The sequence below is a fragment of the Diaporthe citri genome (genome assembly GCF_014595645.1).
Source record: "Diaporthe citri strain NFHF-8-4 chromosome Unknown scaffold_1, whole genome shotgun sequence".
NCBI classification, from domain to species: domain Eukaryota; kingdom Fungi; phylum Ascomycota; class Sordariomycetes; order Diaporthales; family Diaporthaceae; genus Diaporthe; species Diaporthe citri.
This window is the reverse complement of record NW_025064846.1, coordinates 8,091,459-8,117,689: the sequence shown is the minus strand read 5'-3', so window position 1 is coordinate 8,117,689 and position 26,231 is coordinate 8,091,459. Positions and strand designations below refer to the sequence as shown.

Genomic DNA, 26,231 nt, shown 5'->3' with positions numbered 1-26,231 from the left:
AACGGCACTCAGTACCGTGCTTCTCAACATGGACAGGGCAATGCAAAGAGCCCAGCAGCGCTCCCCGTGGATGCTTCATGCGATGCATCCACCCTTTTTCGAAAGCCACAAAAGTAAACAGTAGCAGGGGAGCGGAACGAGTGAGCCGATACTGTAGATACAACACGTCTCCAGGGTGCACGCGCAAAAGGGGGGGCTCGGCAGGGAGTTGAACTGGAACGGCGCCCAAGCTGTAGCTGCCCGCGTCGCTCCTGGGGCCCCCCTGCCCACCCCCCTGCCGGGTTACGGAGCTCCAAGAGCTTGTGTCAGTCCGCTCACATGCAACGTCGCCGGACCTGCTGCTTCACCCTGGACACACTACCAACCATGAATATCTTCAACGAGAACAACCTACTCGACCCGTCCTCCCTTGATTCTGGTGAGTTCTTCCACGCCCCACCTGGCAGAGCTTGCAACAGATCGAGCATTCTAGAGCAGGTACCAGCAACTGTGCTAGGTGATACTAACACTGACTTGTCTACAGTCGACTACGACCCGGTAGACCATCTCAACGCCCTTTTCTCCCGGCCTTCAGCCGCCGTCTCCTCGATCGACCGCGTCTCTACCACTCTGCGGTCTCACAAGGATGACCTGTCCTCCTCCATCGGCGCCCTCGAGGCCTCCCAGGCCTGGGGCCCCGACTCGAGCCTCGAGCGCATGCAGTCCGCCCAGGCCGAGCTCGCCAGCCTGTTCCAGCGGATAGAAGGCGTGCGCAGCCGCGCACTACAAACCGAACGTGACATAACCACAATGACCGCCGAGATCAAGCGTATTGACGGCACCAAGCGCAACCTGACCCTCAGCATGACTGCCCTGAAGCGCCTGCAGATGCTGACTACCGCCTACGATCAGCTGCGCGGTCTGGCAAGGACCAGGCAGTACCGCGAGTGTGCCGGCCTCCTTCTGGCCGTCCTCCAGCTCATGAAGCACTTCAACAGCTACCGGAGCATCGAGCAGATCGCCGTGCTAAGCAGGAACGTCGCAGACCTGCAGAGGGAGCTGCTGGAGCAGGTGTGCGAGGATTTCGAGATTGCCTTTGCCAAGGCAGAGATCCCCCAGCGGAAGGGCACGCTCATCGAGGCCTGTATGGTCATGGATGCTCTGGGCGAGAACGCAAAGAGCAGGCTGATCACATGGTACGTCAACACGGAGTTGAGAGAGTATCGCCAGGTGTTCCGCGGCAACGACGAGGCGGGCAATCTGGACAATATCGGCCGGCGGTATGCTTGGTTCAAGCGGATGCTCAAGACACACGAAGACGAGCATGCGGCCATATTCCCGCCACACTGGAGAGTCAACGAAATGTTGGCCATGTCGTTTTGCGATGGCACCAGGGAGGACTTCAAGGGCATCTTGGAGAAGAGCATGCGACGGGCCGACGGTCAAAAAATAGACGTCAACCTGTTGTTGAGCTGTCTGCAGGAAACCATGGATTTTGAACAAGGCCTCGAGAAGCGCTTCTCAAACGAGCTGCCCCGTGCAAGTATCGACACACTGAGCTCGTCAGACGACCGAACGAATAACTTCAACGGCTCCATATCCGTGGCCTTTGAGCCATATCTGAGCTTGTGGGTGGAGTCGCAGGACAAGGCCCTGGCGACCATGGTACCCAAGTACAAGAATGGCCCTCTGATAGACGAAGACGAGGAATTCTCCCCCAACGCCGTCATACCATCGGCCATTGAGCTCTTCCATTTCTACAAGATCACCTTGTCGCAGTGTGCGAAACTGTCTACCGGTGAAAGGCTGTTCGATCTAACTAAGACCCTCGCCAAGTACCTCGAGGAGTATGCACAGCAGGTGCTGCTCGGATTCCTGCAACGGGGCGGGCCCCAAGGCCCACCTGTTCAGGACACCGTGCTGGTTCTCAATACTGCAGACTTCTGGCACCAGAACACCGTACAGCTTGAAGACAACATCAAGAAGCGGGTCGACCCTGAGTTCACGGCCAAGATCGACCTGTCCTCGCAAGCGGACACCTTCCTCGGCGTCGTCAGTGCCGCTATCCAAGCCTTGGTCCACAAGGTAGAGGCTAGTTGTGAGGGGGCGTGGAGGGAGATGAAGAACACCAACTGGAGAGAGATGGAAAGCGTCGGCGACCATAGCTCGTACGTTGGGGAGCTGCTTCAGCATGTGAACGCCAAGACCGAAGAGATTCTGTCCATTGTCGCCAAACAACAATATGCGAGGGCGTTTTGTGACAATCTCGTCGAGCGCCTGGCAACGGCGTATATCAACAACATTGTGCTTTGCCGCCCCATCTCTGAAGGCGGCGCTGAACAGGTAAGATGCATCCACCTTGTGTGTCGCGCTAAGAAGGCAGAGGAAGGACACTGACTGTTGCAGATGCTTCTCGACAAGTATACGCTTGCGAAAAACTTCGAGAAGCTCCTGGGCTACCACAATGCATCGTCATCCCGTGACTCGTACCAGCCTCCAGCCACATACATCAAGCGTGTCAACCAAGTTATGACACGTATAGACCCTTTGCTCAAGACTCTCCAAGTACGGCCCTCGCCGCCTGAGGGCCTCGTTCAGGCCTATCTCATCCACATTGGTGATCGATCAGATACCAATTTCAAGAAAATCCTTGAGCTCAAGGGTGTCCGCAAGCAGGACCAGGCTCACCTTTTGGAACTGTTTTCTCTTCACCGTGACGTCGCGAGAACAGACAAGCAGCTGGTAGAAAGCTCGCCTCTTGTGGGGCCCTTGCTGAATGCCTCCGGACTTGGCAGCACTGGTCTCGGGAGCATCGGAAACTCCGCCCTGAGCGGTGCCGCAGGCCCTGGCGGCCGCTTCGACGCAGCTTCGTTGGGTGAGAAGCTGCTCAGCGCTGCGCGGGACGCATCCGACCGAATCGGGACACCTACCGCCGCTGGAGCCCCTGGTGAGAAGGCAACCATCAATGAGAATCTGAAGAATATTGGGAAGTTCTTCAGGAGGGACATTGGTGTGCGGTTTGGGAAGAGAGACGTCACCCCTACGGGTGGCCACGATGAGTTGCAGAGAGGTTAGTTGGCGTGGTCCCAGGCAGATTTCAATCTCACGCGCATAGAAGCCAGCCGCTCCTAGGCATATGCATGAGATGTGATTTTTGAGGTCTTTGTACAAGATGGCTCGAGGCACTTTGGTCGGCAGACTTGGCCTTGAGTGCTTTGGAGGTTGAACGTTGACAGCCGTGTCTGGTTCTCGACTGCACTTCCTGTGCGCCCTGTCGTCCCGTCAAGTCGTCGATTCTGTCTCTCAACCCAGAATTTTTGCGTGCCACTGTTTCCTGTCAAGCCAACCCTCTGGCCGGCTTAATAAGCAAGGCTGCGTATATACCTTGCTAGCACGTTCCCGCATGCTTCTAGCCGAGCTGCTCCGAATGCACGAGCTTCAGGACCGTTGGGCAAGCAGCGGTAGGCACGTCTGTACTGTGCGCAGGGCGGCTGGCGGAACAAGATCCCGGCCACGTCAAGCGAGAGGCAACCGCCTAACATAGGCTGCTAGACGCGGGAGACGCCAGGGTTGTGCCGATCCACTCCCTCAAACCCACTACTGTCGGCTCAGATGTGAGGACGTGGACTACTGTACAGCAGCAGATCCAGTCTTGCCTTTGGACGATCAGTTGCCGGGCCCCAAGCTGCGCTTGACCGGCATAACGGTGCGCCGGGTATTAATAGCCTCTCAAGAGGCGAAATGGACGTCTGCCTGAGACGGACGAGTATTACAAGGCGCCCACCACGGCCGAAAGAGGAAAAGAGGATTGTTTGTGGTGGGGACCACGCCCAGGTTAAGCGCCGTGCCTTCGCTCATGCCGTGATGCGCCATTGGCCAGCTGCGAATCCCGCTGTCAGGGGCCAAGCTGCCTGGCTGCTGTGTCCGGTGGTGGGAGATGAGGCCAAGACTCGACACAGTCCCCCATTGGACTTCCTCGCCGCCCTTCGCAACGGTCCAGATTGGTGCCAGAGTGCTGCACCTCACGATGGTGCATAGTAATGTGAGATTGGTGGTGTCTCTTGCGCGCCTTGCGCGCCTGCAACTAGTCGTTGCCGCGGCTCTCCCGCCGTTTAGCTTCGTTGGTTACTTGTGGCGGTCCAGAGCGATAAATGTCCAAAAAGTCAGATTCCCACTACCTGCACCCCACCATTTATTCGCCACACCTAATAACCCTACTTACATAATACTTTTATTACAACTCCTTATAACTATTTATAATTAATACTTTATTTTATAATAAATTTATAACTACCCTTATTCTTAATTATATATAATTTAACTTAATTATATCTTTTTATATATTATAATAATTATAAGCTTATAATTATTATTATATTTTCTTAACTTTTAAAAAATTTTACTTAGCTTAATTAATTCCTTATAAATAGCTTTATTATTTAAAATAATTACTTAAATAATCTTAAATATATTATTTAAATTATTAATAAACTTTATATTTATAATTATAATAATATATATATACTTTTTAATAATATTTAAGTAAATAAAAATATATTTCTTAATATTTTATTTTTACTTTTTTTTACTTATTATATTTTATTATTACTTATAATATTTTAACCTTATTTATAATATTTTAATTTTATTTATAATATTTTAACTTTATTTATTATATTTTAACTTTATTTATTATATTTTATTATTATTTATAATATTTTAACTTTTTTTTATTATATTTTATTATTATTTATAATATTTTAACTTTATTTATTATATTTTACTTTTATTTATAATATTTTAGCTTTATTAATTATTAATTATTATTATTTATTATAAAATATTAATATTATTTATAAAAAATTATTTATTTATTTTTAGTTAAGTAATATTAAAAGAATTATATTAATTAATTTAATATTTATAAGCTTAATATTACTTAATAAAATTATTAAATTATATAAGGTTTATTAATATCTTAAGAATATAAAACTTAAAATAAAATATATAAATAATATTAAAAAACGCATTAATAAAGCTTATATAAATTATTATTACTTTAATTAAAGAAGTAAGTATTTCTTTATAATTAATAAGCATTAAATTAAAGTATATTAAAATATAAAGAATTAATAATAATAAAGCTTAAAAAGAATAAATAAATTAAGTATTATAAAATAATAAAGTTATTTTTAAGCTTTAAATAAAAATATATTAATAATATAATAAATAAAGAATTGCATAATTAACTTTAAATTATTAATAAAATGCTTAAAAAGAAAATTAAAAATAAGCTTTTATTTACTTTATATAAAAAAATATTATTATAAAAATATAAAGCTTAAAAAAATAATATAAAAGTTTAAAAAATTAATTATTAGCATTTATAAAAATAAAAATATTAAATAAGTTTTATAATAACTTATATATTTATAAAAGAAGTTTAAGATATTTATAAAAAGAAATAAAATTTATATTAATAAAATAAAATATAAAAACTTAAAAAGATATTAATAATAATAAAAATAAGATAAAGAATTATTAATATAAATATAAGTATAAATATAATATATAATAAATAAAGAAATAATAAATTATAAAGTTATAATATTTAAGTAATAATATTAAAATATAAATATTTAAAAGTAAATATATAAATTTAAATATAAATATAAAACTTTTATTTATAATTTAAATTTTTAAGTTTTAACATCTTTATATATATAATAATACTTATATTTATTTATAAAGCATAATAATATAATTAATTTTTATTTATTTTATTTATTTATTTTATAAATTTTATTTATAAAATTCATTTAAGTTTACTTTATATTATATTAAATATTTAAAAATTATAATTTAATTAATAATAATTATATTAATATTAAATTTATTTAATAATTTTTATTATAAAATATAATATATATATAATATAATTTATTAATAAATAAGTTATATTAATAAGTAAGTTATTTTTATAACTTTTATTAACTTTTATTAATTATAATATTTATTTAATATAAAGAAATTAATTAAATTTAATATTAATTAATATTAATTATATTTAATTTCTTAATTTTAATTAATTTTATTTATTTAAAGATATTATTATAAATATAATATTAATTTAAATTAATTAACTTTTAATAAAAAATATATATTTAATATTAATTAAATTTAAATAAATTTTATAAATAAAGTTTATAAAATAAATAAATAAAGAAATATAATATATTATTTAATAAAATAAATTACTTAATAATATATTTTTTATTAATTTATTAATTTTTATTAACCTTAATATTTATTTAATATAATTAATTTAATAAAATTTAATATTAATTAATATTAATTATTTTAAATTCTTTATTTTTAATTAATTTAATTAATTTAAAAAAATTAATATAAATATAATATAAGTTTAAATTAAATAATTTTTAATAAAAAATAAATACTTAATATTAATTAATATTAATTATATTATTAAAAATATAATTTATTATAAATTAATAAAATAAATTTATTTATATTAATTAATATTAATTAAGTTAAATTTATTATAATATAATTAAAATTTAATTTATTAAATTTTTTTATATATATTTTTTATTATATTTAATATAATATATTATTTAATTAAATAAATTATTTAATTAAATACTTTTAATTAATTTATTAATTTTAATTAATTTTAATATTTAGTTAATATAAAAAATTTAATAAAAGTTAATATTAATTAATATTAATTATTTTAAACTCTTTATTTTTAATTAATTTTATTAATTTAAAAAAATTAATATAAATATAATATAAATTTAAATTAAATAATTTTTAATAAAAAATATAAATATTATATTAAATAATATTAATTATATTATTAAAAATATAATTTATTATATATTATTAAAATAAATATATTTATATTAATTAATATTAATTAACTTAAATTTATTATAATATAATTAAAATTAAATTTATTAAATTTTTCTTTTTTTTTATATATTTTTATATTATATTTAATTTTATTATAATTTTTATAATATTATTTATTTAATTTATTATAAATTATATTTTTAATATTATTATTTATTTTATTAATTAATTACTTTTTTTATTTTTTTTTAATTATTACTTAAAAATCTTTAATATTAAATACTTTTTTAAGTTATATTTAATTCTTTTTAATCCTTTAATACTTTATAAATATTATATTTATATCTTTAAATATATAAATTTAATTCTTTAAAATAATAATTTTATATATTATTATTTATAAATTCTTTAATAATTAATTAATAATTAAAATAATTAATATAAAAAAGCTTTTTTAATATATTAAGATTTTATTTTTAATAAAACTTAATTATTAAATAATTTATTAAATATTAAATAATATTTATAACTTTTATTTTTTAAAAAAAATAAGAAAAAAATTATTTTAATATATATAAGTAAATATTAAATTTAAAAATAATAAAATTTAAATTTTTAAAACATTTTCTAATTTTCTTAAAAATTAATTTAATTATTATATATATATTTTAAAAATAAATATAATATAATATTTAATAATTAAAATAAATAAAATAAATGTAATAATATATTAATAATAATAATATTATTTATTTTATAATAATTTTTAAAATTTATTAATATATAATTTTTATATTTATTAAAAATAAATATTTAATATTTATTTTTTATTTAATATTTTATATATTTTTTAAAATATTAAATTTATTTTAAATTAATTTAATTATTTATTTATTTATTTAAAATAAGCTTAATAATTTAATTTTTTAAAAAACTTAATTTTATAACTTAATTTATAAAATAATAAGCTTTTTAAATAATTATAAATAATAAAATATATTAATTCTTTATATTAATATATTTAATAATTATTATTTATTTTTAATTTTTAAATTATATTAATTTAATTTTTTTATATTTATTAATATATATAATAATTATTAATATAATTAATATATTTATTATAAAATTAATTTTATTAAAATTATATAAATTATTATTTATAATTTTATATTTAATTATTATATTATAAAAAATTTTAAATAAATATTTAATAATTTTTAAATTTTTATAAAATGCTTTTTAATAATTATAAAAATAATTAAATTAAGTTTTTAAATTAAATTATATATTTATAAAATATTAAACTTAATATTTATTAATAAGCTTATTATTATATAATAATAATATAAAATTAATTATATTTTTTATATTAAAAAATTATATTAAAAAACTTTATATATTTTAATTAATAATATATATTAAATAAATATTTATTTCTTAATTAATTTAAATTTATAATTATTAATATATATTTTTCTTATAATAAGATTAATTATTTATTATTTTATTTAATAATATATATAAAAAATAAAAAAGATTTATATAATTTTATATATATTTATAAATTTTTTATAATTTATTTTAAATCTTTTAATTATTTAAAAAATTAAAATAATTTTTTTTTAAATAAATTAATATAATAAATATTAATTTTTAATATATTAAATAATTAAATAAATAAAATAATATAAAATTAATATAAAAAATAAAGATATAATTTATATTAAATATAAACTTATTTATTAAAATTTTAAATTTTTAAATTTATATTATAACTTTATTATTATTTTAAATTAATAAAATTAATTAAAAATAAAAAATTTAAAATATTTAATATTAATTAACATTAATTTTTATTAAATCTTTTATATTAAATAAATATTAAATTTAATTAAATTAATAAATTAATTAAAAGTATTTAATTAAATAATATATTATATTATTATTATTTTAAATTAATAAAATTAATTAAAAATAAATAATTTAAAATAATTAATATTAATTAATATTAATTTTTATTAAATTAATTATATTAAATAAATATTAAAATTAATAAAAATTAATAAATTAATAAAAAATATTTTATTAAATAATTTATTTTATTAAATAATATATTATATTATATATATATATATAAAATTATTTTTTTTTTAATTTATTATATTTTTAAAATATTTCTTTTTATATATATATTTTTTAAAAATATAATATTAATTATTAATTTTTTTTTTTATTTATTATATTTAATTTTATTAAATAATTATAAAAAAATTAAAAATTTATATATAATATAATTAAAAATATATATATTTTTAAATATATTATAATTTAATTTAAAATTATATAAAATATTATATTAATATTAAAACTTAATATTATATTATATAATTATTAATTAATATATTTCTTATTATTTTTTTATATTTTATAAATTTTAAATTTAAACTTTATATAATTTATTTTTATTATTAATATAATAATAAATTTAAATTATAAGTTTAAATATTTATTATTTATAAATAATTTATTTATAAATATAAAAAGCTTTATATATTTAAAATTTAATAATATAAATATTATTTTTTTTTTTTAAATATATATATTTATTTAATAAAAATTATTAATTTAAAAATAAATATATATATATAAATAAATATATATATAAATAATTTATATTAATTAATTATATATTTTTATTTAATAATTTATAATTAAATAAAAATAAATTATAATAATTATTATAATTTATTATTTTATAATAAATTTAAATTTATATTATATATATATATTAATATAAATTATTATTAAATTAATTATTTTATTAAATTAATTACTTTTTTATATTATTAATATAATAATTAAAATTATAATATTATAATAAAAAAAATTAATTAAATTAAATAAATTAAAATTTATAAATAATTTTATATTTTTTTATATATTTATATATTATATTTAATTTTATTATAATTATTATATTATTATTTTTATTTAATTTATTATAAATTAATTTTTTAATAATCTTATTTATTTTATTAATTAATCATTTTTTTTTTTTAATTAATTAATTAACTTTTTATATATTAAATATTTCTTTATTTTATAAATATTTTTTTTTAATTAATTAATATTTAAAAAGTATTAAATTTATTTTTTAAAGAATTTTATTTTTTTTAAATTTAATAAAATTATTATATAAGTTAATAATTATATATTTTTTAAAAATTAATTAATAATAAATAAAATTAATATTAAAAAGCTTTTTTAATAATAAGAAATTTATTTCTTAATTAAAATTAATTAAAAAATTATTTATATTAAATTATATAATATTTAAGAAATTTAAAATATAAATAATATTAAAAAGCTTAATAATATTATTAATATTTAAATTTTAATATTTAATTTAAAAAATATAACTTTTTAATTAAAAGATATTAAATTTACTTTTTAAAAACCCTTTTTAATAATTTTTATTTAAGAATCTTATTACATATAATATAAAAAATAAAAAAGAATTTTATTTTATTAATATATATAATTTAAATTTAATTAAATTAATAAATTTTTATATTATATATTTATTTTAATAAATTAAAATACTTAATATTAAATAATTAAAATATTTAAAATAAATAAAATAAATAAAGAAATATATAAAAAATAATAATATTCTTAAATTTATAATATTATTTAAAATTTATAAAATAATAACTTTTATATTTATTTAAAATTAATAATTAATAAATATTCTTTATATATAATATAATATATTTTTTAAAATATTTAATTTATTTTATAATAATTTAATTAATTATTTATTTATTTAAGCTTATATTAATAGCTTAATTAAATAAAAGATTATTATTAATATATTAATTTATAAAATATATTTTAATTTTAATAATTAAGAATAATAAATTATATTATTTATTTTTATTAATAAATTTAATATTTATTATTTATTATTAATTTTTAAGTTATATTAATATTATTTACTTTTATTAATTTAAATATATAATTATTATTTTAAAAAAACTTATATTTATTATAAAGCTTATTTTATTAAAATTATAAATATTATAATTAATAATTTTATATTTATTATATATATTAAATATAAAATTAAATTATATATTTATTATATTTAAATCTTTATATAAAGTTTTTTTATAATTATATATATAATTAATATATATTTTAAAATATAATTTTAATATAATAAGTTTTATTATTTAATTAATTTTAATATTATTATTATTATAATTATAAAGTAAAAAATTTATTATATTTTTAATATTCTTAAAAATAAATAAATATCTTTATAAATCTTAATTAAATATATATTAAATAAATATTTCTTTTTTTATTTTTATTAATTTTTTATAATTAAAATAAATATTATATTATATAATTTAATTAATTATTTTATTTTAAATAATAAAATAAAGAATATAATATTTTTTAATTATATATTAAATACTTAATTTTAAATTAAATTTAATAACTTAAATAATAAATTAAATATTACTTTCTTTTATTTTATTTATTATAAGATATATTAAGAAAAAATATATAAAAAAAATAAATAAAAGTAATAAGTAAAAAAATAATTAGCTTAATAAAATAATTAGCTTAATAATAATTTATATTATATCCTTTTTATATTTAAATTTATAATTAACTTAATTAATATATTTAATATTAAAATAAACTATTTATAAAACTTTTATTATATAAAACTTTAAACTTAATAATAATAATTATAATTTAATAAATATAATAATAAAGTTTAAATTATTTTAATATTTTAAAATATATTATAATATAATATAAAATATTTAATAAATATATAATTATATAAATTAATTTTTAAGATATAATATATTATATATAAATAAAATTATTATAATTTAAATTATAATATATATATTTTAATATTAATCTTTAGCTTTTCTTATATTAATGTATATATCTTTATACCCTTCCTCTTTTTTCCTTTAATACTAACTTTTAAATATTCCTTAATATTTTTTTTATTTATCTTATTATTTTCTCTTTTTTACATTCCTCCTTATAAAACCATTTTAATTAATATCTTATTTCTTTAATATTTATATTTATTTACTTATCTTACCTTATTTTTAAATACTTAAAATATCTTTAAAAAGTTATTTTTAATATATTATTTAAAATAATTAAAAGCTAATTACTTAACTTTATTAAAAAGGTTTTAACATTATTTAAATTTATATTATTTTTAAAAATAATTATAAATATAATATATTATAATAAACTTTTTATATATATATATTTAAATAAAGTCTTTTATTTTAATATAAATATATATATAATACTTTATAGCTTTGCTATTAAATTTAAATATATTTCTTTTATTAATAACTCTTTAATAAATATATATATGCCTTTTTTATATAAAATAGCTATAAAATATTAAAAAAAACTCTTATTAAAATTTATACAAAACTTAAGCTTTATTATTATAAAACGCTTATATAAAAAGAAAATAAAGCTATAAATACCCTTACCTTTTTTAATAAATAAACTTATTTATTAATCCTTTTTCTTCGCCTTACTTAATATTAACTCTTTATATATCTTTCTTAATAAGCTAATATTTACCTTTCTATATATCTTATATTTAATATATTAAAAGAAAGTTATCTTAATTAAGTAAACCTATATTATTAAGCATTATAAAAATAATAATTAAAATTTATAAATTTTAATTTATATTATATATAAAGTATTAATAAGTATTGCAAGTTAAGAAATTTTAAATTTAAAGTTTATAAGGTAATTAATGCTTATTTAAGAAAAATATAATAGCTTTATATTAAATATAATAATTTTACTATATAAACTATATTAATATAATATATTAAAATAATTAAAATTAAAGGCTTTATATTTATAGCTATTAAATTTAATAAAGATATTAAAACCTTTTTAATTATTATAGCTTATTAATAGCTATTAATAATTAATATTAATAAATATAAAGTAAGGCCGCAATATAATAAAGAGGTAGGAATTATTTAAAATACTTTAAAAATAAATAAAGTTAAATGCAAAGATATTAGCTTAAATAAAAAAAATAAAAAGTTAAATTATAATCTTTAATTTAAATATAAATATTAAAAATAATGCTTATTAATTAAAAAACCCTTAATTATACATACTTTTAATAAGATTTATAAATTTAATATAAGTATTAAAAATTAATAAATTAAATTATAATAAATATAATTAAGTAAAAGAAAATATTACTTTTAATAAGTAAGTTTATATTTAAAGTTATAAATTAAAGTTTTAATATATATATTTAAGCGTAAATTTATATATTTCTTAAAAATTATTAATCTTTTTTCTTAAAATTATTTTACTTAATTAAAATATAAAAGCTTATAAAATTATAATTATTTTATAAATAAATTAATATTATTTTATATTTTTATATCTTAAATTTAATTTAAAATTATATCTTTTATTAAAAAGTAAAATATTTACTTTATTTATTATTAAGATAATTATAAGCATATTTATTTAAAGAAATCTATTATATTATTATAAATACTTAAAGAACTTTATATAATTAATTATATAATTAAGTATAACTTAAATGCATTTTAAAAGCTTTTATATATTATTAAGGTAAATAAAGTTAACTTAAATATATATTTAACCTTAGAAATAAAAAAGTTTTATAATAAAATAATAAAGGATTTTAAAAGATTAATTAAACTTAAGAATATATTTAACTCTTTATTATATAATTATTTCTTTCTTTAATAAAAGCTTAAAGCTTATAAAGTAATATAAGCATTATTAAAGCTAATTAAAATTACTTATATAAATAAAGAATGGCTAAAATTTAAGAAAATAATACGCAAAGCAAATATTAATATTATAAGGATTATTATTAATATAATAATTATTAATATATTAAATGTATTTAATAATATATATATAAAATAAAAATAAAGAAATAAAATAAATAAAGAAATATAATATGAAATAATTAATTATTTATTACTTTTTTATAAATTAATTAGCCTTTCTTTTATAAAAAGCGGCTTTATAAATTTTAAAAAGTAATAAAAGAAAATATATATTTATATTAAAAATAATATAATTATCTTTAATTATAAGTATTTCGCTAAATAAACTTAATATATTAAGAATTCCCTTCTCTTTCTTTATAAGGAAAGGTATTATTATATTATTCTTAATAGCTTCCTTCTTTTTTAAAGCCTTTCCACCTTTTATAAAATCTTTCTTTTTAATTATAACCTTTTTTAATACCTTTTAAATCTTTTATTTCTTAAAAGGTTTAAGTATTATAATAAAGTTCTTTACTTATAATAAATATATATTATTTATAATCTTTATTTTTTTTATTAAACTTATAAAAATTAAAAATATATAAGGTTAATATATAAATATAATAAATATATTTAAATATAAGCTTAAAAATTATTATTTTACTTTTTATATAAAAAACTTTAAAGTATATTAAATATTAAATTATTTATAAATAATATTAATATTTTATAATAAATAATAATAATTAATAATTAATAAAATTAAAATATTATAAATAAAAGTAAGATATAATAAATAAAATTATAATATTATAAATAAAAATAAAATATAATAAATAAAGTTATAATATTATAAATAAAGATAAAATATAATAAATAAAGTTAAAATATTATAAGTAATAATAAAATATAAAAAATAAAGTTAAAATATTATAAATAATAATAAAATATAATAAATAAAGTTAAAATATTATAAATAATAATAAAATATAATAAATAAAATTAAAATATTATAAATAATAATAAAATATAATAAATAAAGAAAAGTTATAATAAATAAAAATAAAATATTAAAGAATATATTTTTATTTATTTAAGTATTATTAAAGAATATATATATATTATTAAAATTATAAATATAAAATTAATTAATAACTTAAATAATAAGTTTTTTTTTATTTTTATAATTTCTTTAAGTATTTTTATTATTTAAAAACATTAAAAAATAACTTTATTTATAAATAAAGATACTTAATTATTAAAAAAATATATTAATAATTATAAGCTTATAATTATTATAAAATATAAAAAGATATAATTAAATTAAATTATATATATTTAAAAATAAAATTAATTAAAAATTTAATTATAAATAGGTAAATAATTATAAAGAGCTGCGATAAAAATAACGCGTAGGTAGGGTTGTTAAGTATGGCGGATAGATGGTAAGGTGCAGGTAGTGGGAATCTAACTTTTTAGACATTCATCGCTCCAAACCCCCGTAGTTACTCCTCTTTCTGTAGGAAAAGGAACCGGAGGCTCTGAGCTGCGGAGCAATATCCACAGCTTGCCGCCATGTTGGCCACCCACAGCTTGCTGCGCCCCTGACGAGCATTTGCTTCCCCACGAGGGATCGATGATAATCCAATAATTCGATCCTACCATCGCGAAACCAGAGCTCCCCCCCCCCCCCCCCCGGCTCTGCTCCCAGAGCCATCACCCTGCCACGCCACCAACATGATGGCTTTCGATTCGGCTCAAAGCGCCGTACAACCAACAGGACAAGGCTCTGCCTCATGCAGCCCGATCGCCTTGCAATAGCAATCGACAGCCATCATTGGCGCGAAGGCTGCGTGCCAAATCTAGCCGGGCTCGCTTGGGCATTTCTGATCCGCAACTTGCGGGTTAGCTGTTGGGGCGGAAAGTCCTAGTCAGCTGTCAATATGTAGTGACGCGGTGTAACCACCTTCCCACGCCACATCCTTCCTGCTCGTCTTTGCTTACCTTCCTCGACCTGCAAGGGACGTCAATCCCTCGCTTTCTCTTCATCACTACGCAGCGTGACAGAGCCTTGACGTCCGCAACACACAATGCCGTTTTGAGGACTCGGCGAAGAGGACCGGTTGTACTGCCATGATGTCGAACGCCGGCCCTTTGACGACCACCTTCACAGCGCCATCAAGCTGTACGACAGCCACAGGCCTCTACCAGATATGGTCAGAAACGGATAGGTACTATTACGAGCAGGGCCCGCTTGGCAGCAGGACAGAGTGCTTTCCCAGTGGCTACGATGCGTCGCCATCTCAGTACTATTCACCAGGTCTATGTCCCAGCGGCTATACGCCTGCCTGCTCCAGCACCGATATAGTCTCAAGCACGGCGACAGAGACAGCTTACACATGTTGCCCCACGGCTGCTGCTTATACATGCGCGGGTACTGTAAATGGCCTCGGCGCGTCTGAAACATATCTAGGATGCACCACGACATTCGAAGGGGATATCGTCATCGCGCAAATCACAGCTATCTCTGAAGGGAGCACAAGCCTGATACAGTCGACGACGGAGAGTTCAGGCGTGGGCATAGGAGCGAACAGCGTAGCAGTGCGGTTCAGGTCGGGGGATTTCAACAGCCATGTTGCCACGACAGTTAGTGCACGACAAGGCGTAGACATGGAGTCATTCAGACATGGGCCACTTGCTAACATGCCTCAATAGACCTTGCCTTCTACTTCTGTGACACTGGCAGCTTCAGACACAGCCACGTTGTCGATCACATTTCCCACCAGCACGTCAGGTTCAGGATCGACCACACACAGGGCCCTTAGCACCAATCAAGCAATCGGGATAGGTGTCGGCTCGGCAGCTGCAGCTTTGATTATCGCCATCTCGGCGTGGCTGTTTCTCTACCTTCGGCGGAGGAAGCAGAGGATAAGAGCGCAGATCGAGACGCCGATCCCACCGCCCGCACCACCACCAAAAGACCGGAGATTCCGGTCGCCACCGCCGAACCTCGACCTCAGTGGCAGTGGCGATGGAAGCATTGCGTCCATGGCCCGGAGCGTGAATGGGAAGATGATACGAGGTCCGTTCGAGCTGCAGTCGGACGGGAAGGAGAAGAAGCACCTGTATGGGATGTTTGGAGAATACTATAACAGCCAGAGCCGTGCTAGCACACCAAAATCCAGCGACCCGCTGCGCTCGACCCCGATGACGCCCTCGTTTTGGTCACCGCCATCGAGCTTTGGGTTCCAACCAGCGGAGTTGGAATCACCGCAGAGGAGTGTGACGTCTGCAGCATCTGGTTATATCCACGGCCGTGCGGAACTCGCGTCTCCCTGAGAGAGTGGGTGTTTTATCGATTGTATCATCACCATATCTGGCTCGAAAATTGCAACAATGTCGGCGGCCCGGAGGGGCGGGCAGGGGTCTTTTTCCGTTTATTATAGGAGGAGCACGGGCTGTTCTGGAGTTTGGGTAAAGGCGGCCTGGGTAGCCTCACATGTTTGAAATGCATCCCACGGAGTCATCGGCGTGCTATTTGGGTCAGGGATCTTTGAGAATGGGCGAGCTTCAAGTGGTGGTTGTATCATGTGGTGCCGGGTTGACTTGGGGAGAGTACCTTTTTGAACCATTTGAAGTGGTCAAAGGGGTGGGCCGTTTCTCCATCCACGGGCCCGCAGTCTTACTTGAGGGCTGGGGAAGTTGTTGCTTGGCTCTACTTTTGCGCATGTTGTGATAAGGAGCCGACACATCAGTCCAGAACCAATACGAGACCCTGTATGTGCAGGAATGAGGCTGCACGTTGATTCCGCCCGACTGAGACCGAAACGAGGCATTCATGCTATGGGGATATGAGGAGAAGTGGCTTAAGGCGGCCTCGTCCAATCGCTGGCTGCAACCCACAGACACAAATGCGCGGGCTAGCAGCGTTGTGGAAGCTCGAGCAGAGAGCATCGGCAGGGCTCGATAGGGAGACGTCCGGCCTGCGTAACATTGGGAAAATGTCTCCCATATGAATGGACCTTCCCCATCTTGAAAGAGGCCCCCCTCAATGGCAGAGCTTGGCTGCGAGCCAAGACTGACCGACAGACCATCTGGCCTGTCGTCTTATCTGGAGTCCACCTGGCACGAAGGGAATCGAGCGGATGACCAGAAGAACGAGGGCGCCGGATGACTTTATTTTGAGCGGGCGCCCATGGGATCACTCCTGTATACCTGCTCCTGGGACATTGAGGATTCTCCTGCTTGGCTATACACAGTGCACCGTCTCTAGTCCAGGCGACATGCATTTCCACTGTGTCTGTGGCCTCCTGTTCGCCGTGGCAGGCGTCGCTACCGCAAGCCCGTTCAGCCATGCTGAGACTTGGGTGACTGCAGACGCTGCTCTGCGCCTGATCAAGGTCTCCGAGTCCGATCCTGGCACTTGGGTCCGTGAAGATGACAAGATCGAGAACTATGTGGCCAAAGGCGTCAATTTTGTCGATGTCACTGATATGAGCGTGGGTGAGCCGAGCTGCGGACGTGGCCACAGCCGTGATTCGGAATGCTTTAGGGGCTGACTTCGCGCCTTTACCTGAGCAGGACCTTGAAGTGGCATCGACACTTTCACGATCCTCTGCGCTCTCAGCCGCGGCGGTCACTTATCCGTCAACGCCGAGCCACCAACCAGACTGAGGCCAATGCTCTGATATCCAAAATCTCGGCGAGCGGCCAAAAGACTTTCCTCCAAACCCTGACCGAGTATGTACTTGCTTCATTCATCCTCGTCATCATCCTCCACATTGAACTGTGTTGTTGCTCATTTGGTACCCCTAATCACCCACACAATGCACCGACACTCACGCGCTTCTTCAGTTTCTACAATCGCTACTACAGGTCAACTTACGGCACTGAGGCCTCCACCTGGCTGTATGACCAAGGTCAGTCTCTCCGAGTGAAGCAAGAGGGGGCGGTCAGGCCTGGCATGTCCGAACCCAGGCGGAGGTATCTTGAGCGTCGCTGAATCCAGACTCTGTGTAGTTGTATCCGCTGCTGCAGCCAACCCGAGCATAAGCGTCACCAAGTTCTCACACTGTTTCAACCAGCCCTCAGTCATCGCAAAGATCCCCGGTTCTTCATCCGACTCTCTGGTCATTGTGGGAGCGCACTTTGACTCCACGGGCGGTAGAAGTACCGCCCGCGGTCCGGGGGCGGACGACAACGGATCTGGGGTGGCCGTCATATTCGAGGCGCTGAGGATCCTCGCCCAGGCGGGCTTCGCGCCCCGAGACACATTAGAATTCCACTTCTATGCTGGCGAGGAGGGCGGGCTTCTGGGCAGTAAGGACATATTCCAGTCTTACAAGACCGCTAACAAGCAGGTTCTGGCTATGATGAATCAGGACATGGCAGGGTGTAGCCCAAGTGGGGCCATTAGTAGTAAGCAGCTTCCGGACACAATTTTTACCCTCTCTGGGAAATCGATTTCCCATCTGTAGCCTATACCTCAAAGGTCTTGTTAGGCTGCAGGTTTCAAAACAAGCCATGGCCATATTGTGGCCTGGTCCTCCCTATATCCAGATGAAACTTCTTCCTCAGTTCTTTGTTGGCTGACTCCTTTTGCTGCAGTGTATACCGACTATGTGGACTCTGGCTTGACTGCATATGTGAGGAGGGTGGCCGAGGGATATACAGGGCTCAAGACGTCGACTGATGCTTGTGGGTATGGCTGCTCGGATCATCACTCGGCTTACTCCAACGGGTTCCGTAAGTCCATGACCCTAGGCCTCAATTTGGTTCCGAGAACGAACGCTTGTCTTACTGATTACGCCTGTGGTCTAGCTGCTGCGTATGCATGTGACGAGGTGCTGTCAACTTCTAGCCACTACATTCACTCGCCTTCAGATGTGAGTCTTTGCGAGGGTCGGAAGTCAGCAGGGCGGTGCTAATGAGAGGCGCGAGGATACTAATCTTTCTTTAGTCGTACAGCACAATAATGTGGGATGCAATCGAGCGCCACACCAAGTTTACAGTTGGGTTCCTCGTCGAGGCCTCGTATCTTTAAGGGTCTGCCTTCCACGGTCAAGTCCAGCTTCGGCCAAGAAGAATCGGACGTATCCAAGCAGATGAGTTCGTGTGACGGCCATACTGAATGCTTGGGTTTTGGTCCTAAGACAACTGGACAATCTCATAGGTTGCAGTTCTTGGATAGTGCGGGAGGGCAAGGACCGCGTGCAAACAGGCTTCCAGCGTTCTCGTTGGTAGTACACTGCTTTCCACCAAAGTATTTTAAGCACCCACTATGATGATCTCCCTGTCATTTTTGGTCCAAATTAAATTCCTATCTCTGTGGACCTTGTATGTTGTTTTCAACTACGCGATCTCTTTTCAGATTCGGTAGAGGGTCTCGGTTGCCAACGTATCAATCAAGTTTATTGATTTCACGATGAAAAATTCGGAAAGCTGCACTAGTCCTGGGTTCTCTCAGTCTGTTCACGATGAAATCATAATAAAGACAAGACTTTCATGATTCCACATGCATTTGGCGACGAAAGGGTGGTCCTCCGTTGGATGCTCTGTACGCACGCCCCAACACAGCGGGATGAGCCACATGGTCTCAGCCTCCTACATACTAGGTGAGTAATTGCATGTTTTTCGTGGCGTGTCATTTGATGATATGAACCCTACCCAAGGTTCCTGTCATCTGGGCCGTGAAAACCACCTCTGTCAGAAACACGTGCTCAGAACTGAAGATGGTTGGAGAGAGTTCCGCGTCACTGGCTGAGCAGCAGTGTTTACAGAAATGTGTGAGGAGCTAACCTCGATGCTGTAAGACAACGACACGTGCTGATGTATTCGAAACTCGGGAAATGGATAAACAGCGAAAGAGGGTTGACAACTCGGAAGAATGCCGGGACAATTCCATGTCATGGTCTAAAGGTCAGCTTAAACAGGCCGACGCACCCGAAAACCATAATTCAAGACGAGCACCTCCATTAAAAATTTAGGCCAGACTGCGACTGCATTGATACAGTTGTATTCGCGCCCAAAGCTCGCAACGAACCGCCGTGAGCCCTGCTAACCATACATTCTACAGCCACTCTATTTCCCGACCAATGCCGCTTTCTCATGCTCGCCAAAGCCTCTTGGTGGCCTCGACCAAGCCAACGTCTGTCGTCTCGAATTCGTACAGTCCTATGCCGGCCAGGATGGTTGCCGCGTTCAGAAGCCAGTGGCTAGCTCTGCGCAAGTTGGCGTATCTCTTCTTGGGAACGTAGTCGATGATGATGGCCTGGACACCCATGTGCGAGTGGACCAGCAGGGTGGTTGCGAGGAGGGCATCCAAGGTGGGATTTAACGAGCCGGCGGCGAAGGGTGCGATTGAGAGCGGCACTAGGGCGGCGGCCATGCCACGCTCAAAGGTCCAGTGGTAGTGGCCGTGAGATGGAGATGGATCAGGGACAGGCGCGGGCTCGTTGACGCTGCCGCGGATGATCTCTACAGAGCACGGTTAGAAGTCAATTTGCGGTGGTGGTGGTGGTGGAGACAGATTGGCGCAGGTAGCGCGAGCAAACATACGGGGCCCAGGAGGCAGCAGATTTCTGCGGCTGCTCGCATGGAAGGCTGTGGCCTGGACGATGCTGAGCTTCGGCGAGGACTGGGTGCTTGGCCTCATCAAGGACTTGGAGAGCATCGACGGGCCAGCCCGGGTCGAAGGTGCCATGGATCGTGAGGCAGCGGCGGTCTGCCGCAGCAGAGCCGGACGAGCGGTAGATGCCATCGTTCTTCAGACTTGTCGGCGCGTCGCAGTCAGTGTTGACGGCAGGATGCAAGGTTGGTCGGGCGTTGCGGTGACGGCGAGGGTCTCGATCGAGGTCGGAGTTTGGAGGATGTCATTACCAAGTTGCCGAGGCGAAGCCGACCTGGTCCTCAGTATTCCGTAAGTACCCAAGTACCTTTTACAATCAGCAGCTCTGCGATTGGTCCAAGGCCAGCTGCCTTTGCTGCGTGCTAGTACCAAGTAGCGGGCATGCGCACTGGCCATGGATCGCACCATGGAACAAGCCACATGTGCTTCAACAGCCCGTACTTGCAGTTCAAGTACCGGCGGTTCCTGAGCAGCAACCCTCTCAACTGACGGTTTGCCGAGCTCTACGGCATTCTTCAGCTACAGCATAGATTCTGCCGAGCAGTGGCTGCTCAAGCATCTAACATCTGCTGTGTTGGCTATCAGATGTATGCTGGGTAGGTAGTATGCACGCATACAAGACCTTTGAGTAAACCCAGACCCATCCCGCTTGCCTGCCGACCCAGCCAGTTCTTGTCGATAAGCCTTCCTTGCGAGAATTTTCTGGAGCAGCGGCGCAGCGGCGCAGCGGCAGCACAACACCACATTGGGCTCCCGAAGACGATTCACACCACTTTGTCAGGGCCGTCTTTTCTCATGGACTAATCAGTCAAACCCGACTCTCCCTTCTGGGAAGAAACCTGCTACATCTTGCTTCTCAAATTTGTAGGCCGCACTGGTCGGTCGGGACCAGTCATGGCTCCGATGCTCCGTTCGCCGACCCTTCTCCCAGCTCAAGCCATGTTGTGCCACAACGGTCGGAGATTGGGTCTGGATCTGGGTCTGGGTCTGATTGCGAGAGTGAAGTCGACTTCAGGTTTGAAGTTAAGACCCTTATCGCCACTACCCTCCCAGAGAAGATGGGTCGGCCAGAAGTTTCTCCAGAAGAAAAAAGATGCCGAGAAGGCCTGGGAAGCCCAGGGAAAGGAGATAAAGGCAGGGACAACGAAGCACCTCTTCGACGAGCTTGAGGACAGGGGGTTTCATAAAAGACATTGTAGGGTAGGTAATCACCGTGTGCCTCTTGTTCGGCCCGGTCTGCACACTGCGCTCAAACCTGTCTAACAAAAACAGCACAAAGGAGCATATACGCGAGACAATGAGGCGAAAACGGATCAGCGCCTACGCGGGAGTGGACCCAACAGCCAGCTCCCTCCATCTTGGTCACCTCTTGCCGTTTATGCCGCTGTTCTGGATGTACATGCATGGATACGGCGCCTTCACCCTCATCGGAGGCTCAACCGCCCGAGTTGGAGATCCCACAGGCAGGACTGAGAGCCGTCCGCAGCTGGCGAGGAAAGACCTCATCCAGAATCTTGCCACTATCCACTACCAACTTGTCACGATCTGGAAGCATGTCGAACAGGCTGCCTCGAGGTTTGGATTCGAGAAGCAGTGGGCTTGGCGCCGTGGTGTCGTCAACAACAACGTCTGGTGGCTCAAGCTGCCGATGATAGACGTGATGAAACGCTTGGGGACCCAGATGAGGATGGGGCCTCTGCTGTCGCGCGACAACGTGAAGAATCGGCTAAACGATGGCTCGGGAATGTCTTTCGCCGAGTTCTGCTATCCAATGATGCAAGCCTGGGACTGGTACGAGCTGCTCAAACAGCATGGTGTCCAGATGCAGGTCGGAGGCTCAGACCAGTATGGCAACATCCTCACAGGCTCCACCTGCGTCAGAGCATGCGTCGAGAACGAACCCGCCGAGGGTGAAAAGCTCCCCAACGGTAAATTTGACCAACCCATTGGATTCACAGTGCCGCTCCTTACCGACTCCTCGGGGGCCAAGTTTGGAAAAAGCGCTGGCAATGCCCTCTGGCTCGACCCTTTCAAGACCACACCTTATGACCTCTACGGCTACTTGGTCAGGCGTCGAGACGACGAAGTGGAAAATCTCCTGAAGCTATTTACGTTCCACCCTCTCAGCAAGATATCGGAGGTGATGAAAGAGCACCAAGCCAACCCACCTAAGCGAGTTGCCCAACATCTCTTGGCCTACGAGGTCATCTGGCTGGTCCACGGACAAAAGGTCGCGACGGAGACCCAGGCACAACATCAGGCTGTTTATGGTGGCAAAGCACCATCGACATCTCCATCAGGCCTGCCTCAGGACCCCTCGCAGTATGTGGCCAATCCTGAACAGACAAATCATAGCAACAGGCCACGGATAAACGTGAAGCTACCCATGCACGTCCTCAGACTTACACTTCCGCGCATCGTCTATGCGGCGGGTCTTGCACAGAGTGTCTCCGATGCCGACAGAAATATCAAGAATGGAGGCATGTATATCGGCGGTTCTCCAGGGCAGAAGGGCCCCACAAACGTGGGCATGAACAACGACCAGCTGCAATTCACTCCCGCCAAGACGTGGGACCTCGAAACCAATATGAGGTTCCTCATTGACGGTCGAGTTCTTCTGTTACGCAAGGGCAAACACAACATCCGCTGCATCGAATTTATAGCCGACAAGATATGGACCAGACTGGGATGGGAGTATCCTGGACAGCCTAATACGGGCAAGTTCCGCAAAGCGATGCAGCGACTTAAAGAGATGGCCAAGCCAAAGGACAAAGATGCTGGAGTCGCCGGGTCTGGGGAAAGCGAAAATGTTGCAGAAGGTAAGCCCCGCCAGACAAAGCCTTCCATCGCTCCACAGGCCTTCATGCCAACTTCACGACACCAGCTGGAGAAACTCGAGCGGACAATGAAGGAGATGTCAAGCGGACGGACAAACGGTCAGATCCGGTCGCAGACGAGCGATGAATATGAGTGGTAGTCCGCTCCGCGAGGATGCGACGCCCGATGCTGTGACGAGCGTTAGCACTGCACGTCTTCAACTTCGCAGCGGAGAAGGACTTGAGCAGCCAGGTGCTTCGGCCGACGTGCATGTGGTAATGTCATGCGCCACTTTGCAATTTGCCGGTATGTACAACATTACAGACTAGACTAGACATCATAGTGCAATATACCCACTCACAACAGTAAGGTCTGCCATTTCCTTTTTCCTACTCAGCGGTACAAGACGGTCAGATCCCCCGTCGGGCCGGGAAAGCTCTTTAGCCTCTCCATTATCTCCCCATCCGTCAGGTTCTGCTCCGTGATGACCTGATCAAAATTGTGGCACCCGTCCATGTATCTCTGCAACGGATCCCCGGCGGCCCGCCCATCCCGCGCCGCCAGAGGCCGACTCTGTCCTGTGGCAAGGGCCGCAAGATACTGCTTAGAGACCACATACTTGTGCACCCTGTATAGCAAGCCCTTGATGACCCCAAACTGGACCAGCCGCCGCACGTCGACGTGGCGCAGGACGTCGAACCCGGCGTCCATGTGCAGCCGCAGCCACTCGCCCACCGTCCGGCCGACACAGAACGTTGTCATGAGCTTGATGAGCTGGTAGTCGGAGACGCGCTGGCCTGAGGACATGATGCAGACATAGTTGGCACACTCGTCCACGATGCCCCCGCCTGCCGCGCCGCCGATCCCGGGCCCACCCGCCGCCGCGGGGCCGTCCGCGCCGCCGGGGCCGCCCACGGTGGTAGAGTCCGCAGTGGTGGTGTAGTACCCGTCGTTGGCGCTCACGTCCGTCACGAAGTCGTGAATGCCCGGCCTCGGCGCGTAACAGGAGCTGAAGAAGAAAATGTCCAGCAGCAGGATGGTATCGTAGTACACAAGGTGGCGAAGGGCGATTTTGGTGAGCTCCAGGCTCACGTCGGCGTTGAAGGAAATGCGGCGGACGTCGCTCACGCCATCAATGTGCGTGATCACTTTCTGCAGCGTCAGGTCCCAGGTTGGGTCGACAACCTCGCTGAACTTCATCTTGGCCACTGGGACGTGCCAGCCCTTGACCTCTGGCGGGGGCCGGTGGTGTGGGAACAGTTTCATGTTGATGGTGTTGGCGTCGTCTTTGCACACTAGGCGTCAGGAGCGCAAACAGTATACTGAGAAGGGGAGGGGGTACATACCCACTGGGATCATACACTCGCCGTAGTTATTCAGATCTTCCTTGATGATCTCCAAGAGGCTCCCAATCGGCCGTCTCCCCGCGTCGTTGCTCCCGCTCTGGTCGCGGCTTAAATACTCGTTCTGCTTCTCCATCTCGGCGAACGTGACTGCAAGCCGCCGCACAACCCTCTCATAGGGGATCTGGTCCACATCGCTCTCCTGCAGCATGCTCGTCTTGGGTCAGAAATGTTCAGAGCCGAGCTCCAGGGGGTGTGTCTTTGTCCTCGCTCTCGTCCAAGAGCTTGTGATTACGAGACAGGACAGGACAGGACAGAGTGAGGGACCGGGGACTGGGCAAGCAGACGTACAACCACAAGGCCAAAGTTGAAGATAAACTCATTACGCTGGTATTTGGGATGGGCAATGGCCACAGGCAGACCTAGCACTGTGTACTTGCCCTCAGGCTCATTGACCGCGACGAAGCGGTTGAAGAAGGCCTTGCGCGGGATGATGTACTCCTGCATCACATCAAAGTCGAACAGACAGGGCTTCCTCTGAGGACCCGCCCCCTCTGGCACGATGCACCCTGGGGGCGACTGGGCAACGATCTTGGTTCCTGATATGCGTCTCAGCCTGAGAAATGTCTCATAATCCATGGGAGTCACTGCATTTACTGACCTTCCTGAGGGAAAAACCGCGCGTAGAAGATGCCCTGGATCATCTTGCCTGCTTGCCCTTGCCCTTGAACATGCTGAGGT

At 34.9% G+C, this 26,231-nt stretch overlaps 6 protein-coding genes across 6 annotated transcripts; 4 read left to right on the top strand and 2 right to left on the bottom strand.

Annotated features, from left to right (window-relative positions):
- Positions 1-366: 366 nt before the first annotated feature.
- On the top strand, positions 367-5,950 carry INS49_002100 (uncharacterized protein; the record flags this gene model as incomplete). The annotated part of the gene is made up of 5 exons (XM_043162915.1): positions 367-418; positions 524-2,322; positions 2,386-3,049; positions 3,532-3,593; positions 5,948-5,950. The coding sequence occupies 5 exons, from the start codon at positions 367-369 to the stop codon at positions 5,948-5,950; spliced, it is 2,580 nt and encodes an 859-aa protein (XP_043031421.1).
- A 9,889-nt stretch (positions 5,951-15,839) lies between these two features.
- On the top strand, positions 15,840-17,042 carry INS49_002099 (uncharacterized protein; the record flags this gene model as incomplete). The annotated part of the gene is made up of 2 exons (XM_043162914.1): positions 15,840-16,349; positions 16,419-17,042. The coding sequence occupies 2 exons, from the start codon at positions 15,840-15,842 to the stop codon at positions 17,040-17,042; spliced, it is 1,134 nt and encodes a 377-aa protein (XP_043031420.1).
- A 944-nt stretch (positions 17,043-17,986) lies between these two features.
- On the top strand, positions 17,987-19,746 carry INS49_002098 (uncharacterized protein; the record flags this gene model as incomplete). Its single annotated transcript, XM_043162913.1, has 5 exons — positions 17,987-18,206; positions 18,723-19,097; positions 19,311-19,448; positions 19,524-19,588; positions 19,663-19,746. The coding sequence occupies 5 exons, from the start codon at positions 17,987-17,989 to the stop codon at positions 19,744-19,746; spliced, it is 882 nt and encodes a 293-aa protein (XP_043031419.1).
- Positions 19,747-20,808: 1,062 nt separating this feature from the next.
- Positions 20,809-21,462, bottom strand: INS49_002097 (uncharacterized protein; the record flags this gene model as incomplete). The annotated part of the gene is made up of 2 exons (XM_043162912.1): positions 20,809-21,179; positions 21,261-21,462. The coding sequence occupies 2 exons, from the start codon at positions 21,460-21,462 to the stop codon at positions 20,809-20,811; spliced, it is 573 nt and encodes a 190-aa protein (XP_043031418.1).
- Positions 21,463-22,627: 1,165 nt separating this feature from the next.
- Positions 22,628-24,307, top strand: INS49_002096 (uncharacterized protein; the record flags this gene model as incomplete). Its single annotated transcript, XM_043162911.1, has 1 exon — positions 22,628-24,307. The coding sequence occupies one exon, from the start codon at positions 22,628-22,630 to the stop codon at positions 24,305-24,307; it is 1,680 nt and encodes a 559-aa protein (XP_043031417.1).
- Positions 24,308-24,540: 233 nt separating this feature from the next.
- On the bottom strand, positions 24,541-26,194 carry INS49_002095 (uncharacterized protein; the record flags this gene model as incomplete). The annotated part of the gene is made up of 4 exons (XM_043162910.1): positions 24,541-25,433; positions 25,494-25,692; positions 25,842-26,089; positions 26,152-26,194. 4 exons carry the CDS (start codon positions 26,192-26,194, stop codon positions 24,541-24,543), a joined length of 1,383 nt encoding a protein of 460 aa, XP_043031416.1.
- Between the last annotated feature and the right edge of the window lie 37 nt (positions 26,195-26,231).